The sequence below is a fragment of the Pagrus major genome, chromosome 9, assembly GCF_040436345.1.
Source record: "Pagrus major chromosome 9, Pma_NU_1.0".
NCBI classification, from domain to species: Eukaryota; Metazoa; Chordata; class Actinopteri; order Spariformes; family Sparidae; genus Pagrus; species Pagrus major.
In genome coordinates, this window is record NC_133223.1 from 15,214,430 (window position 1) to 15,232,013 (window position 17,584).

Genomic DNA, 17,584 nt, shown 5'->3' on the forward strand with positions numbered 1-17,584 from the left:
AGCACACAGTAGAAATTCACAGTAGAAATACAGAGCACACAGTCGAAATACACAGTAGAAATACAGAGCACACAGTAGAAATACACTGTAGAAATACACAGCACGCAGTAGAAATACACAGTAGAAATACAGAGCACACAGTAGAAATACACTGTAGAAATACACAGCACGCAGTAGAAATACAGAGCACACAGTAGAAAGACACATCACACAGTAGAAATGCACAGCACACAGTCGAAATACACAGTAGAAATACAGAGCACACAATAGAAATACACAGTAGAAATACAGAGCACGCAGTAGAAATACACATCACACAGTAGAAATGCACAGCACACAGTCGAAATACAGAGCACACAATAGAAATACACAGTAGAAATACACATCACACAGTAGAAATACACTGTAGAAATTCAGAGCACACAGTAGAAATACACAGTAGAAATACAGCGCACACAGTAGAAATACACTGTAGAAATACACAGCACACAGTAGAAATACACTATAGAAATCCACAGCACACGGTAGAAATACACATTAGAAATACAGAGCACACAGTAGAAATACACTGTAGAAATACACAGCACACAGTAGAAATATACATCACACAGTAGAAATACAGAGCACACAGTAGAAATACACAACACACAGTAGAAATTCACAGTAGAAATACAGAGCACACAGTAGAAATACACAACACACAGTAGAAATTCACAGTAGAAATACAGAGCACACAGTAGAAATACACTGTAGAAATACACAACACAGTAGAAATTCACAGTAGAAATACAGAGCACACAGTAGAAATACACTGTAGAAATTCACAGCACACAGTAGAAATACACATCACATAGTAGAAATACAGAGCACACAGTAGAAATACACAACACACAGTAGAAATTCACAGTAGAAATACAGAGCACACAGTAGAAATACACTGTAGAAATACACAACACAGTAGAAATACACATCACATAGTAGAAATACAGAGCACACAGTAGAAATACACAAGACACAGTAGAAATTCACAGTAGAAATACAGAGCACACAGTAGAAATACACTGTAGAAATACACAACACAGTAGAAATTCACAGTAGAAATACAGAGCACACAGTAGAAATTCACAGTAGAAATACAGAGCACACAGTCGAAATACACAGTAGAAATACAGAGCACACAGTAGAAATACACTGTAGAAATACACAGCACGCAGTAGAAATACACAGTAGAAATACAGAGCACACAGTAGAAATACACTGTAGAAATACACAGCACGCAGTAGAAATACAGAGCACACAGTAGAAAGACACATCACACAGTAGAAATGCACAGCACACAGTCGAAATACACAGTAGAAATACAGAGCACACAATAGAAATACACAGTAGAAATACAGAGCACGCAGTAGAAATACACATCACACAGTAGAAATGCACAGCACACAGTCGAAATACAGAGCACACAATAGAAATACACAGTAGAAATACACATCACACAGTAGAAATACACTGTAGAAATTCAGAGCACACAGTAGAAATACACAGTAGAAATACAGCGCACACAGTAGAAATACACTGTAGAAATACACAGCACACAGTAGAAATACACTATAGAAATCCACAGCACACGGTAGAAATACACATTAGAAATACAGAGCACACAGTAGAAATACACTGTAGAAATACACAGCACACAGTAGAAATACACATCACACAGTAGAAATACAGAGCACACAGTAGAAATACACAACACACAGTAGAAATTCACAGTAGAAATACAGAGCACACAGTAGAAATACACTGTAGAAATACACAACACAGTAGAAATTCACAGTAGAAATACAGAGCACACAGTAGAAATACACTGTAGAAATACACAGCACACAGTAGAAATACACATCACATAGTAGAAATACAGAGCACACAGTAGAAATATACAACACACAGTAGAAATTCACAGTAGAAATACAGAGCACACAGTAGAAATACACTGTAGAAATACACAACACAGTAGAAATTCACAGTAGAAATACAGAGCACACAGTAGAAATACACTGTAGAAATACACAACACAGTAGAAATTCACAGTAGAAATACAGAGCACACAGTAGAAATACACTGTAGAAATACACAGCACACAGTCAAAATACACAGTAGAAATACAGAGCACACAGTAGAAATACACTGTAGAAATACACAGCACGCAGTAGAAATACAGAGCACACAGTAGAAAGACACATCACACAGTAGAAATGCACAGCACACAGTCGAAATACACAGTAGAAATACAGAGCACACAGTAGAAATACACTGTAGAAATACACAGCACGCAGTAGAAATACACATCACACAGTAGAAATGCACAGCACACAGTCGAAATACAGAGCACACAATAGAAATACACAGTAGAAATACACATCACACAGTAGAAATACACTGTAGAAATACAGAGCACACAGTAGAAATACACTGTAGAAATACACAGCACGCAGTAGAAATACACAGTAGAAACACACAGCACACAGTAGAAATACACTCTAGAAATACAGAGCACACAATAGAAATACACAGAAGAAATCCACAACACACAGTAGAAATTCACAGTAGAAAAACAACACACTGTAGAGATACACAGTAGAAATACACAGCACACAGTAGAAATACACTGTAGAAATACACAACACACAGTAGAAATACACATCACACAGTAGAAATACAAAACACACAGTAGAAATTCACAGTAGAAATACAGAACACACTGTTCCAGCCGTCAAACTGAAATTATTACTTTTGTATTTGTTAACTTAGTTTTTCAATGGAAATGAATTGTTTATTCTGCTTATGATGGCCTATGGTATTGCTATGATTGTTTATATTATTGTTTTTGTTTTTCATGTCTCCTGGGGGCGTGTTGTGTGTAACAGTAGGACATACGGGTCAGGTGATTGCGCGGTGGCGTTTTGAAAAAAACCCTAAATGTTTGGTTAAGGGGCGGTGGTTGAAAACAGTTTTTTGACCACGTTATTTAAGTTTTTCGTTGCCATAAAAGATTTTTTCATTCTCTTTTGGATGTCTTAATAATTAAGCACACAGCTTGGAACGGATTTAAGTTGTAAAAATAAAAGTTATGATTTTTTAAACCGTGGCGAGCGTAAATTTATGAAGTGTGAGTGAAGCGGACCACCCCTTCAACACCACGGCTTTTGACAAGAAAAGCCGACACACACACTGTAGAGATACACAGTAGAAATACGCAGCACGCAGTAGAAATACGCAGTGAAAAATACACAGCACACAGTTTTTTATGCATCATTAATCTGGAACAAACTCCCAGAAAAGTGTATTTTAAATCAGTACTCAAGGCTTCTCTGTTTGCAGCAACCTTTTATTACATTAAAGTTTGGACCATTTAATCCGATCTTACATTGCAGCTGCACTATAATATGTGATTTTACTGTTTATTCTGTCTATTTTAGCTTATGTTTTATATTTATGACACTTGTTCATTTAATATGTTTTTATCCATGTATGGGTTTCATCGTTAATGTGCTGTGTTGATTGTTTTAACATCTGTTGTGCACTATGAGCTTCACCAAGGCAAGTTTTTAACAGTGTTTGTTGAGATGACAATAAAGGACACTCAACTCAACAGGCTTCAATCAGGTCTCTGTGAGGGAATGACATGTGGTCTTTTTTCAAGTGAGATCAATTACATTTTAGAGATTAAAGTCAAATGGACTTTTATTTTTAATTAATCCAGTGGAGGAGGAACGTGAGTGTGTGCTGCTCTGCTGTTTGCCTCAGTTATAATCTAATGCTGCCACACAAACCAGTATGAAATGAGATGTTAGAATATATACACAGTGAAGTGTCCCCGCAGTGACAGTAAATGTAAATGTAAGGTGACAGATCTGGTTCTTGTAATAGTGTCAGAATATTTCAAATCAGAAGCTGTGGACTTAAAGGGTAACTCCACCAACTGACACATTAAAGTGTGTTTACAGGTCTTGGGGAGTACTGTCTGCTGCATATGTGGAAACGTAACATTCTTCTTCTTTTTCAAAACTGCTGCCTAATTTCCCACAATGCAACTTAGCCACTGAATGACATCACTGGAGGCAGTTTATCAGATGACTGTACATGCAGTTTCCTGTAGAAGACTTTAAACTACTTTTTTCACATATGCAGCAGTACTCCCCAAGACCTGTTTAATGGGTAAATTGGTGGAATTACCCTTTAATTCACTGAGCAACAAGACCTTCTCATTATGCTTCAGGTACTCGATATGCACTTAATGCACAGAGAGCAGCACAGACACAAAAGTGTCTCCAGCATTACACAGGAGTGTTTATTTCTGCACTTGAACGAATCTATTATGTGCATTTTATATCAGTTTAACATGAGATTACCAATTAAGTCATATTGCAGTTTATTTTAAAAGAAGAACCAAGTTTGATCTCTAGATTTTAATTTGAATGAAGTTATTGCCTACTGGACTCACAGATGACTTGTGTTCTATGAAATGTGGAAACAGACGCTTTGAGCAGCTGAACAACACCCAAAGCCACTTCCTTTCTTCAGCACCTCGACCACAAACATATTTAAAACTTGATGGTAAAGTTCCAGTCTGAGTGTCTCTGTCTGATGGTCACCATGTTCAGCCTGAACCGAGCAGCTCTGCTTCAACTATTAGTTATGTGCCAAGTCTTTGCAGGTACAGTGGACATTTGTGTTTGTCTTGTATGATTTTTTCTATTTTTAATTATATTTAATATTGATTGATTGATTGTTTCCTTCCCTGTTAGGTCATTGTTTCGTTGACTACAGGGATATTCTGGTGTCCAGGGGGGAATCTGTCACGTTGACTTGCAACACATCCAAGGAAAAAAGATCACACAAATCAGCTCGACCAAAGACAGATTTAGATTTGGTTATTCAATTTCACTTAATAAGACTTCGAATCTAACCTCTAACAGACTGACAAACGTACCTGCCCAGCTAAATGTTTCTAATGCTCAACATGAAGACGCAGGACTCTATATATGTATAGTATTTGTACATGTAAGTAGAGCACAAAACAGGACTAATCATCTCTTCAGACTTAGTACATTTCAAAGCTCACACTTCATGCTACTTTAATTATTCACATCTTATTTGATGCAGGAGTCAGTTCATCGTGGGAGTTTCTATACATACTCACATATGTAATTGGACTTCTTCTCTGTGTCATCGCTCCAGCTGTCTGCATCTGCAGGTGAGTTTTTATTCAAATCTGTGTGAAAATTGTAGCCTGATGTTGTTACACACTTAACACCTTGACTTCCTCCCTTGCCCGCTTGTCGTCATCATGTAACTGACATGTGAACTAGCTGCATTTTTAAACATTTCTGCATTTAGTAAACATATGTCACACTACTTAATATTGTTAATCCTCTTTCCAGTAACAGTTTACATTACAATACGGGAGCTTTAGATGATGTCAGTTAATGCAGCACAGAGATTTTTTTACAGCGGACATTTTGATTTGTCAAAGCAGGAAAACAAACGTGTAAATAACATTAATGATGCGTTCACTTCATTAAGTGTCCCAGTAAGACATGTCAGAGAGTGAACATACACAACACCAGTGCCAGTGCTGTAAATGGCTCACCTAAATGGAAAGCGGTTATCATAAATGTTAGTATTTCCACCTGTGCTTCCTGCTTTGACGAGTCAAAATGTCTGCTGTGAGAAGGCTCTGCTGCTGCCACCATGACCAAAAACCAGAATGTTTTTATTTTCCAGTCTGCTCATTTTAATGTCTTTTTCTCATGACAAGAATCTTTTCTTATTGCAATGAAATATCTTAATAATATTCTAATTATATAAGTCAAGCAGACGCATCTCATTAAAGACATGTTTCCGGTTCAACATGATAACCTGGTGTGTGTTAATAAGAAATCTACATGTTGTTAAATGAGGAAAAGATCCAGTCAGTGCTTTCACATCAACGAGCTGCAGGTAGTGTTAAACAAACAGGGGGACATTGTGTTTGAATCATGTTGAACTTAGGTTAATTATTTAACAAATAAATATATTTAAGAGTGGCCACATGAGTCTGCACTCAAACAGGCTGCATCCCTGACTGTGACAGGCAGAGGGCGACAAACTCTGAGAGAGAAGAGATGAGAGCTGAATGTGATGGAAGGAGGACAGAGGGAGAGGCTCAGTTCAGTGTTTGGTCTGACTAGAATGACATTCAGATTAAAGTTGAATAAGAAACAAGAGAGATGCTGGACAGGACACATGATATATGATGACGTATAGAAATAATATCAATGCAGCCTGGAGAATGATGACCTTGTTAAAACTAAACGTGGAGAAACAGCAGTGAGTTTTTTATGCATTATTAATCTGGAACAAACTCCCAGAAAATGTATTTTAAATTTGGACTCAAGGCTTTTCTGTTTGCAGCAACCTTTAATTACATTAAAGTTTGGACCATTTAATCTGATCTTACACTGCAGCTGCACTATAATATGTGATTTCACTGTTTATTCTTTCTATTTTCGCTTGTGTTTTATATTTATGACACTTGTGTATTTAATATGTTCTCATCCATGTCTGGGTTTCATTATTAATATGCTGTGTTGATTGTTTTAACACCTGTTGTGCACTATGAGCTCACCAAAGCAAGTTTCTAACAGTTTCTTTCTTTTTTCAAGTGAGATAAATGACATTTTAGAGATTAAAGTCAAATGGACTTTTATTTTTAATTAATCCAGTGGAGGAGGAACGTGAGTGTGTGCTGCTCTGCTGTTTGCCTCAGTTATAATCTAATGCTGCCACACAAACCAGTATGAAATAAGATGGTTAGAATATATACACAGTGAAGTGTCCCCGCAGTGACAGTAAATGTAAATGTAAGGTGACAGATTTGGTTCTTGTAATAGTGTCAGAATATTTCAAATCATTAACTGTGGACTTAAAGGGTAACTCCACCAACTTTATACATTAAAGTGTGTTTACAGGTCTTGGGGAGTACTGTCTGCTGCATATGTGGAAATCGTAGTATGAAGCCTTTTGTGGCACCAGAGAAGGACGTGATAGATGCTGAACAACTAAAGCCACTTCCTTTCTTCAGAGCCTCGACCACAAACACATTTAAAACTTGATGGTAAAGTTCCAGTCTGAGTGTCTCTGTCTGATGGTCACCATGTTCAGCCTGAACCGAGCAGCTCTGCTTCAACTATTAGTTATGTGCCAAGTCTTTGCAGGTACAGTGGACATTTGTGTTTGTCTTGTATGCTTTTTTCTATTTTCAATTATATTTAATATTGATTGATTGATTGATTGTTTCCTTCCCTGTTAGGTCATCGTGTCATTGACCACAGGGATATTCTGGTGTCCAGAGGAGAATCTGTCACGTTGACTTGCAACACATCTGAGGAAAAGATCACACAAATCAAATGGACCAAAGACAGATTTATTTATATTTATTCAAGTTCACTTAATAAGACTTTTTCGAATCTAACCTCTAACAGACTGACAATAGACCTAAACTTACCTGCTCAGCTGAATGTTTCTAATGCTCAACATGAAGACGCAGGACTCTATATATGTGAAGTAGTAAGTGGTGACCATGGCACATGGACAACAGAGTGGAATTTGACAGTGTCTGAGGCACCTGAAAGTAAGTAGAGCACAAAACAGGACTAATCATCTCTTCAGACTTAGTACATTTCAAAGCTCACACTTCATGCTACTTTAATTATTCACACCTGATTTGATGCAGGAGTCAGTTCATCATGGGATTTTCTATACATACTCACATCTGCAATTGGACTTCTCTGTGTCATCTCTGCAGCCATCTGCCTCTGCAGGTGAGTAATGCTTTAACACCTTTTAGGTGGTGACATTGTTTTATCAATTGAAAAATAATGTTTAGGGAATTGAGCAGGGACACATTTTCCAGAACGACGTCCCTGAAACTCTGCATGACCAACAGATCTGTCAGCTTGAACTGTCAACAGTTTTCCGGGACTGTCTCGTCAGCCATCTTTTCTCTCTCTTCTCTTCAGCTCTCTTGTAGCTGTATTCAAAACACAACTAGTGAAAAGACGATCTGCTGTGTAATATGTTAACTGTTCTTCCAAACAAAGTTTTATTTATCTGTATTTTGTTATGCAGAAATCTTAAAATGCATAATTTGGGTGAATCAGTTGTTTGGCTCTATTTTTGCAGCAGAACAAAAACTAGTGCAACTACAGGTATTTGAATGTCCTTGGCCTTCACCATTAGTCTAAGTCTTTTTGTGCATAGTGCAAAGTCAGGAGGAAATGCACAAAGGGAAGTGTTCATAAATGAGGTCAGTGCCATAGCCACATATTCTTACACATACTTTTTGACCCACAAACTACAACCCAGGCAACATAGTGAATGCTTTACCTCATCAAACACGTTTCAAACAAGTTGGTACAGGGGCAACAAAAGACTGGGAAAACTGTGGAATGCTCCAAAAACATTGCAAATGATTGCCTTCTGTATGCATTTAGGTTTTACATCGCAATTTGTACATAAAATATTGGTATGATTGAACAAAAGAAAAGAAAAGAAAACAAGTCATGACTAGGACTGAGTCTCGACCTGGTTGCTTCAAATCTTATACTACACTGGTTACATATGTATACTTTGATGTTGCTACAGTGTAGCTAGAGTACACACAGAGAATGTATGGATGTTTGGATTTAAATGAAAAGTCATGCAAACAGAATTTCTATAAAGAACTGAATGTTAATGCAATGGGCTGAACTTAAATGTGAAATATGTAAGACTTTTTAAAATGAATATATTATAAAAAAAAAACCTAAAATTATCAACAGAATATAAAGAAACAACAGTGTTGACATTATGATGTCTATGTATTCTGCTGTAGAGATATCTACTGAAGCTAGCATGCTAACCAGCTAGGCCTAGCCTTTACCATTTAAGAGCCCATGTGCTAGTGGTGTAAATGATCCAGTCTCTCAGTTTGGACTGCTAGATGCACAGCTACCTGAGTTAACTAGCTAATGGTCACTACAGTCAGTAGCTGTTGAGTGTGATGTCACAAAGTCATAGAATTAAAGGCGGGACTGCTGACGAGGTGTTTGAGGAGCAGTGTTTTCTGTAGGAGAGAGGAGCTTCTGTTGGTGTGGACTTTGGGCTTTTTAAATTTCAAGATCTTTTACATGTACAACAACCTATATAACACACTGTAGCTAATAAATGATAAATAAATAATATAAATAATGGAATAAATGAAAAAGCATAATAGGTCTCCTTTAAAAGCAGCTCTGGTAATTGTTACACTAACATGATTTGGTGCAGGGATCCTTTCTGTAATGGCTCTATAAGATTACAGCAGATCTGAGGAAAAGCCTTATTGTCATAATATAGCATAACAAAATGTTAAATGCAACCCCATTACTTATAAAATGCAGTCACTGCACATAATAATACTGAATGGTTTGCTTAATTTGCATTGCAGTTGTTTTTTGTGCACAATTATATTTCGGAGTATGATTCACAGTTACACCTGCAACAGTGGCCTGTTTGTATTTTGTACAATCTCATAATCTCACACTATATTATTGCATTATTCTATAAGTTCTGTTACTTGAGACACTTTAATTTCAACATTTGGTTGATAAGACTTTTACATTAGTGGTTTTAATGCAGGGCTTTTACTTGCAATTTTACGTGTGACAGGAAAACTTGCCCAGCCTCTCAGTGCACCTCTGCAAACACAACAGAAAGCAAAACTAAATACCAAACACAAAAATCCACAGCAGAATTTTGAGATTGTGACACTTTTACTTGCAATGAGGTATTTTAATATTGTGGTATTGGTACTTGTATTTAAACATACTGTACCTGAAGGCACGTTTAAATGGTGATGAAACAGTCTCAGTTTAATGCTGATGCTTCTATATAACATCAATAGGCAAACAAGACCTTCAGCGAGACTGGCTTATTCTGTATAATTATTATTTTAATAGAGTTGTGTAGTCTGTTGTCCTAAAACCTTACTCTTACTGAACAAAATGTGTAAATATCATAAACTTGTTCGTGCCACAGAGCTTTTTTTCTCCAATGATCAAAAATCCAATTCTAAAGTCCTAAAGGCTTTTTGTCTAGAGAACCGGGGCGATGCTAACTTTTGGTTGAGCCTATAAAAATACATCATCCTTAAACCACTCTATGCCTGTCTCCTGGTCGGATTCTGATTTTTCTGGGTTAGATAAGTCATAAAATTGAAACCTTTTTATGGCAAAGTGCTAAGGACAGATTGAGGAGTCTGACAGTCTCGCTTTGTGTCACCATTGTCATCTTTTGTCCACAGAAGACAGAATGAACAAAAAAATAAAAGTTCCTTGTCCAAACTTTAAGTAAAAGGATCTGAGTACTCCTCCAATAACTATTGAGAATAAACTGTAGGATCTCATACGGTGCATCTTTTACAGTTTATTAGGTTCATACTCTGTGCAATATGTGATCTCTTTTACTATAAAGCACCTGAGACACCTGGAAAGTACTATGAAGTGTTCACAGCTTTTTCTCTGCAGGAAACTCAGGACACAAAACCAGAACACTTCAGTCCAGGACCAGTCTGATCTCGAGTCAGCAGAAGAGGTCAGAGGAAGTTGATTTTCTTTGACACTCACATCCGTCATTTCTTCTTCCTTCTCAGAGAAAGGATTGAACATTATTTTCACTTCCTGCTTCTGTAGGTGGTGCTCCGTCGACCGCAGGCTGGCCCAGACAGAAGGACACATAACAAGCATAGGAGTCAGTACATCGAGAGGCTCAACTCCATCTATGGACAACTGGGTCACTGATGTCTTCAGCGTAACTAAAAAAATGCATTAAAACTGGTGCCTTCACTTTAAACGGTTTTGTTTTAGCTTATCTTTTCTATTTATGACACTTGTGTATTTAATATGTTCTTATCCATGTATGGGTTTCATTGTTAAAATGCTGTGTTGATTGTTTTAACACCTGTTGTGCACTATGAGCTCACCAAGGCAAGTTTCTAACAGTGTTTGTTGAGATGACAATAAAGGACACTCAACTCAACAGGCTTCAATCAGGTCTCTGTGAGGGAATAATGTGGTCTTTTTTCAAGTGAGATAAATGACATTTTAGAGATTAAAGTCAAATGGACTTTTATTTTTAATTAATCCAGTGGAGGAGGAACGGGAGTGTGTGCTGCACTGCTGTTTGCCTCAGTTATAATCTAATGCTGCCACACAAACCAGTATGAAATGAGATGGTTAGAATATATACACAGTGAAGTGTCCCCGCAGTGACAGTAAATGTAAATGTAAAGTGACAGATCTGGTTCTTGTAATAGTGTCAGAATATTTCAAATCAGAAGCTGTGGACTTAAAGGGTAACTCCACCAACTGACACATTAAAGTGTGTTTACAGGTCTTGGGGAGTACTGTCTGCTGCATATGTGGAAACGTAATATTCTTCTTCTTTTTCAAAAACTGCTGCCTACGTTACCCACAATACAACTTAGCCACTGAATGACATCACTGGAGGTAGTTTATCAGATGACTGTACATGCAGTTTCCTCCGGAAAACTTCATACTACTTTTTTCACATATGCAGCATTACTCCCCAAGACCTGTTTAATGGGTAAATTGGTGGAATTAACCTTTAATTCACTGAGCAACAAGACCTTCTCATTATGCTTCAGGTACTCAATATGCACTTAATGCACAGAGAGCAGCACAGACACAAAAGTGTCTCCAGCATTACACAGGAGTGTTTATTTCTGCACTTGAACAAATCTATTATGTGCATTTTATATCAGTTTAACATGAGATTACTAATTAAGTCATATTGCAGTTTATTTTAAAAGAAGAACCAAGTTTGATCTCAAGATTTTAATTTGAGTGAAGTTATTGCCTACTGGACTCACAGGTGACTTGTGTTCTGTGAAATGTGGAAACAGACGCTTTGAGCAGCTGAACAACACCTAAAGCCACTTCCTTTCTTCAGAGCCTCGACCACAAACACATTTAAAACTTGATGGTAAAGTTCCAGTCTGAGTGTCTCTGTCTGATGGTCACCATGTTCAGCCTGAACCGAGCAGCTCTGCTTCAACTATTAGTTATGTGCCAAGTCTTTGCAGGTACAGTGGACATTTGTGTTTGTCTTGTATGCTTTTTTCTATTTTTAATTATATTTAATATTGATTGATTGATTGATTGATTGTTTCCTTCCCTGTTAGGTCATTTCATTGAACACAAAGATATTCTGGTGTCCAGGGGAGAATCTGTCATGTTGACTTGCAACACATCCGAGGAAAAGATCATACAAATCAACTGGACCAAAGACAGATTTAGATTTGCTCATTTAATCTCAACGAATGAGACTTTTTCCAATTTCAGCTCTCACAGAGTGACAATAGACCTAAACTTACCTGCTCAGCTGAATGTTTCTAATGCTCAACATGAAGACGCAGGACTCTATATATGTGAAGTAGTAAGTGGTGACCATGGCACATGGACAACAGAGTGGAATTTGACAGTGTCTGAGGCACCTGAAAGTAAGTAGAGCACAAAACAGGACTAATCATCTCTTCAGACTTAGTACATTTCAAAGCTCACACTTCATGCTACTTTAATTATTCACACCTGATTTGATGCAGGAGTCAGTTCATCATGGGATTTTCTATACATACTCACATCTGTAATTGGACTTCTTCTCTGTGTCATCGCTCCAGCTGTCTGCCTCTGCAGGTGAGTTTTTATTTAAATCTGTGTGAAAATTGTAGCCTGATGTCGTTACACACTTAACATCTTGACTTCCTCCCTTCCCCACTTGCCGTCATCATGTAACTGACATGTGAACTAGCTGCATTTTTAAACATTTCTGCATTTGCCAAACATATGTCACACTACTTAATATTGTTAATCCTCTTTCCAGTAACAGTTTACATTACAATACGGGAGCTTTAGATGATGTCAGTTAATGCAGCACAGAGATTTTTTTACAGCGGACATTTTGATTTGTCAAAGCAGGAAAACAAACATGTAAATAACATTAATGATGCGTTCACTTCATTAAGTGTCCCAGTAAGACATGTCAGAGAGTGAACATACACAACACCAGTGCCAGTGCTGTAAATGGCTCACCTAAATGGAAAGCAGTTATCATAAATGTTAGTATTTCCACCTGTGCTTCCTGCTTTGACAAGTCAAAATGTCTGCTGTGAGAAGGCTCTGCTGCTGCCACCATGACCAAAAACCAGAATGTTTTTATTTTCCAGTCTGCTTATTTTCATGTCTTTTTCTCATGACAAGAATCTTTTCTTACTGCAATGAAATGTCTTAATAATGTTCTTATTAATTCAAGCAGACGCATCTCATTAAAGACATGTTTCCGGTTCAACATGATAACCTGGTGTGTGTTAATAAGAAATCTACATGATGTTAAATGAGGAAAAGATCCAGTCAGTGCCTTCACATCAACGAGCTGCAGGTAGTGTTAAACAAACAGGGGACATCGTGTTTGAATCATGTTAAACTTGGGTTAATTATTTAACAAATAAATATATTTAAGAGTGGCCACATGAGTCTGCACTCAAACAGGCTGCATCCCTGACTGTGACAGGCAGAGGGCGACAAACTCTGAGAGAGAAGAGATGAGAGCTGAATGTGATGGAAGGAGGACAGAGGGAGAGAGATGAGAGACTCAGAGAGAGGAACAGAAACAGGAGGTCAAGAATGAAGCTGCACCAGTAGTACCAGTATTTTTTAAAATTTCTTTTATTTGAGTACCCCCACCCAACACCCTCCCAAGCACTGATGGCAAGTAACTGAGTAAATGTACTCCAGTACTGTACCTAAGTACAGGTACCTGTACTTTACTTCAGTATTTCCATCAAATACTACTTTATACTTCTGCTCTACTACATTTTACAGAGAAATATAGAAATATTGTACTTTTAACTCTACTGCAGTCATTTGACAGATTTAGTAATTTCACATTTCAGATCTAAATATATAAAACAAAGTGCAATATTCCCTTTTGCTTGTGGCTCCTTAGAAAAAGAGCGTGTCTATAGTCCAATAACTAAAAACAGATTCCCGTATCAGAATTTAGTTTTTTCTTTCCGACCACAGTAAACATCTCACGACCTACTCAAATTTCTTTTGTGGGCCTTCGGAGGGGCCTGACCTCTAGGTTGGAAAACCACTGGACAAAGCAACATAACTGTGTTAAAATAACCTGAATTAGCTCCTCTTCAACCAGCTACAACAGTAAAATGCTACATGTACACTGATGCATCAGTGTGAATGAGCTTAGAGCTGAAATGTTGAGGTGATTATTCAATTAGTCGATCACCAGAAATCAATAATCGATGAATCATTTAGGTCATTTTAAGCCAAAACGCCGAACATAGGTTAGTTCAAACTTCTGAATTGTGAGGATTTTCTGCTTTTTCATGTCTTATGTGACAAATGTTTTATGTGAAACAAGGGTGTCACTATGTGTTGAAAAGTGGTGGGGACATAAGGGCTCCGATGAAAAAACAACTTTTTATAAGTCCTCTTCAGCATAATGTGATTTAAGATAATGTAATGAAGAGATCGTATGAGGTCAGAGTACATAATTACAGCAGGAAAAAAGTGCATAATGGCATCAAATGTATTTCATGTCATCTGTTAGTGAATATTTTTTAGTGCAAGCTTTTTCTTTATCACATTTTTAACCCAACTCAAGGTTGGTCATTTCAAAAAAGGGTGGGGACGTCTTCCAAGTATCCCCAACAGTCTGAAACAACATGAAAGTCCAGTGGATTTTCATTATTTACAATTTTATCTCTGCAGAAAACTCTGGAAAGAGACACCAAACCAGGACTCAGTGAGGAGCAGGACCCTGAGTTATGTCCAGTTTCATGTCCAGTTGGGAGGACAGGTCAGAAGAACTTCAAGTCATTACTCAAACTATTATGTTCTCATGTCTCACAAAGCATTTTTTTTTAGCAGTCTCTCTTATTTTCTTTCTTTTCTTTTCTTTCTTAGTTATGAGTTTATTCTCATCCCCTCTCCCCACAGGTGTCCACACAGGTGTCCCCACAGGTGGCTCCTCCTCAGTACCAGAGTTGTGTAGTATACAGGATGAATCACCAGCAGAGGGAAGAAGAGGCTCAGTTCAGTGTTTGGTCTGACAAGAATGACATTCAGATTAAAGTTGAATAAGAAACAAGAGAGATGCTGGACAGGACACATGATATATGATGATGTATGGAAACAATATGAATCCAGCCTGTGTATGTGTATGTCTCTTGAAAGTTGTGTCCTGCCTTTCACCCAGCATGCACCAGTGTTTATTACAAATAATCTTTGGAGGATTTGCAGTGAGTGACCTGTTCCTGCAGTGACACTTAACTATACTAACATGTGAGTGTTTGACTCTGCAGCTTTTCTTGCTCTTGAAGAAATAAAAATGAAATCAGCCATTTAAAATGGATCAGACTTCATTCACTGAATTTGTTTGGGGGTGTAAATCCAGACCAATGATTCTTTAGAGAACTTGTGCTTGTGTTCATGTCAAATGTTTGAAAAGCACATACTATAAGAAGTCCAAACTATATGGTTTATTAGCAGAATGATTCAAATGTTCAGCTCTTCATTAATTGTTCTTGTTGTTGAACTGATTCAGAGAAAATGTGCCATTTATCAGTCTTTTATCAGAACCATTTGAATAATTTACTTTTGATGTAACCTGTCAAGGAACATGTGAAATCTCGTGCAGACTTTTACTATTAAAACCAACTTCATCACTCAGATGTGTCGCATGTGTTTGCCACTAATATCCCAAACTTAAACTATTACAATATTATTCTACCAATCAGTACAAACCGACACTGTATTTATTTTAATTAAAGACAAAAAAGCCAGTTTAAAACAAATATGGTTAATAAAGGATGCTCATCATGTGACTGTATAGACAATATATTTCAGAAGAATACATTCATTGTTGATTTCAGTCTTTTCTCGGTAATAATAAAGAGATAAAAACAATGTTATTGTTATCTTTAAATAGGCTGTTCATGTCCTGAGTGACCCGATCACAAAAGAAATATCTTTATGTATAACCAATGAACAAGTAGGCCCAAATAGTTAAGATTGTGTTGTAGATAGTGTTCCACAAAGTTTACAAATTTTCTCCTGACACAACAAGTCAAGTAAAACACAGAAAATAGACAAGCTGGTACAGCAATGCCTCAACATACTGGCACATATTCAAATAAATGCTTATTTCTATTTTTAAATAAGAATATAAGAGGGGAGATAATGAGGGCTGATATGAGATAATAACAGTTTTGTCTCCGTTCTACTCTCCTCTTGTCTCAGACAACAGACAAGGAAGAGAGTTTGAGTTAATAACCTCATCTGAGGTCAACAGAAGAACTATTGATCAGTATAAATATGATGATGATTATATGTTTGGTATTGAGGTCATCTAAAAGTCAAGGAAAGTAATCAAATAACATCACATTACTACTTTACTGACTACATTTTTTAAGAAGTAATTAGTAACTGTATCAGAATACATTTTTAAAGTCACCCTCTCAACCCTGCATATAAATGAAATACTGTTTAATATCCCTCAGATTGACTGTCTCTGACAATAACATGTGAAGATGGTGTCTGTTTCATTCCTACAGTTTTATCTACATGACATTTAAAATCAAATCAAAAGAAGAAAATTCTTCTTTTCACTGTTAGGACACAGTCATGGTTCAGAATTATTTAGTGTGCAGCAGAGTAAGTGACAGCTGCCGCTCTTGGTTAGCTATTCTTAGCTGTAGCTAGCTACTGTTAGAAATTTGATCATGGCTCTGGTAGCTGTGGAGCCAGCAGCCCTCAAGGTTGTCTGGGTTCAGCTCAACGGGATATGGCGGTCTGAGGTGAGAGTGAACACGGCTGGATACCAAACTGGGACTGAACACAGCCTCCAAGACCATCTGAGGATAGTTTGACAACAGGGGATACGGTACAGAGGTGATACAGCAGCTCTAACCAAGACCGTGACTTCAGGGACAACAAGACACAGCAGGCGGGACGGTAGCTGAAGCCAAAATGAGCTGGACTATTTTCACATCTTACTCTGTGTATTGAGGATTTTTTTTTTTTTTTTAAGTGTTGGTGAGATTTATTTTGTTCATGTCGAGTTTGAATGAAGTGTGTTTCACGAGTGAACCAGGCAGTTAAGATATTTTTAGTTCAGTAAAAGAGAGAAACTTGAATTCAGGTGTATGGTTGTATTTTTTTCAGTTTAGTAAAAATAGAAACGGGAGTATTTCATTTCTTGACATTTTGTGAGCTTTTTTTTTGTTAATTTATTACCTTAACAGCTGGCATATCTGCCTGTACAAAGGGCTATAAGGAGACGGGTCAGGCTGGGGCTAGCTGGTCAGTATGCTAACTTCAGCAGACATCTCCGCAACACATCTTTGACATAACAAACGGAGGATGCCGATAGTGAGCAGGTACTTCTCATGGCTCGAAGCAGAGGCCATTTTTTCCTCACTGCAACA

At 37.4% G+C, this 17,584-nt stretch overlaps 2 protein-coding genes across 2 annotated transcripts; both read left to right on the forward strand.

Moving 5' to 3' along the window:
* The first annotated feature begins 4,635 nt into the window (after nucleotides 1–4,635).
* LOC141002690 (zwei Ig domain protein zig-1-like) lies at nucleotides 4,636–10,980 on the forward strand. The gene is made up of 8 exons (XM_073474068.1): nucleotides 4,636–4,714; nucleotides 4,806–5,061; nucleotides 5,164–5,254; nucleotides 7,000–7,256; nucleotides 7,352–7,672; nucleotides 7,775–7,862; nucleotides 10,587–10,653; nucleotides 10,752–10,980. The coding sequence occupies exons 4-8, from the start codon at nucleotides 7,154–7,156 to the stop codon at nucleotides 10,857–10,859; spliced, it is 687 nt and encodes a 228-aa protein (XP_073330169.1). The 5' UTR covers nucleotides 4,636–4,714; nucleotides 4,806–5,061; nucleotides 5,164–5,254; nucleotides 7,000–7,153; the 3' UTR covers nucleotides 10,860–10,980.
* Nucleotides 10,981–12,094: 1,114 nt separating this feature from the next.
* Nucleotides 12,095–15,827, forward strand: LOC141002689 (uncharacterized). The gene is made up of 5 exons (XM_073474067.1): nucleotides 12,095–12,163; nucleotides 12,263–12,580; nucleotides 12,683–12,773; nucleotides 14,868–14,955; nucleotides 15,096–15,827. The coding sequence occupies exons 1-5, from the start codon at nucleotides 12,103–12,105 to the stop codon at nucleotides 15,237–15,239; spliced, it is 702 nt and encodes a 233-aa protein (XP_073330168.1). The 5' UTR covers nucleotides 12,095–12,102; the 3' UTR covers nucleotides 15,240–15,827.
* Nucleotides 15,828–17,584: the final 1,757 nt, after the last annotated feature.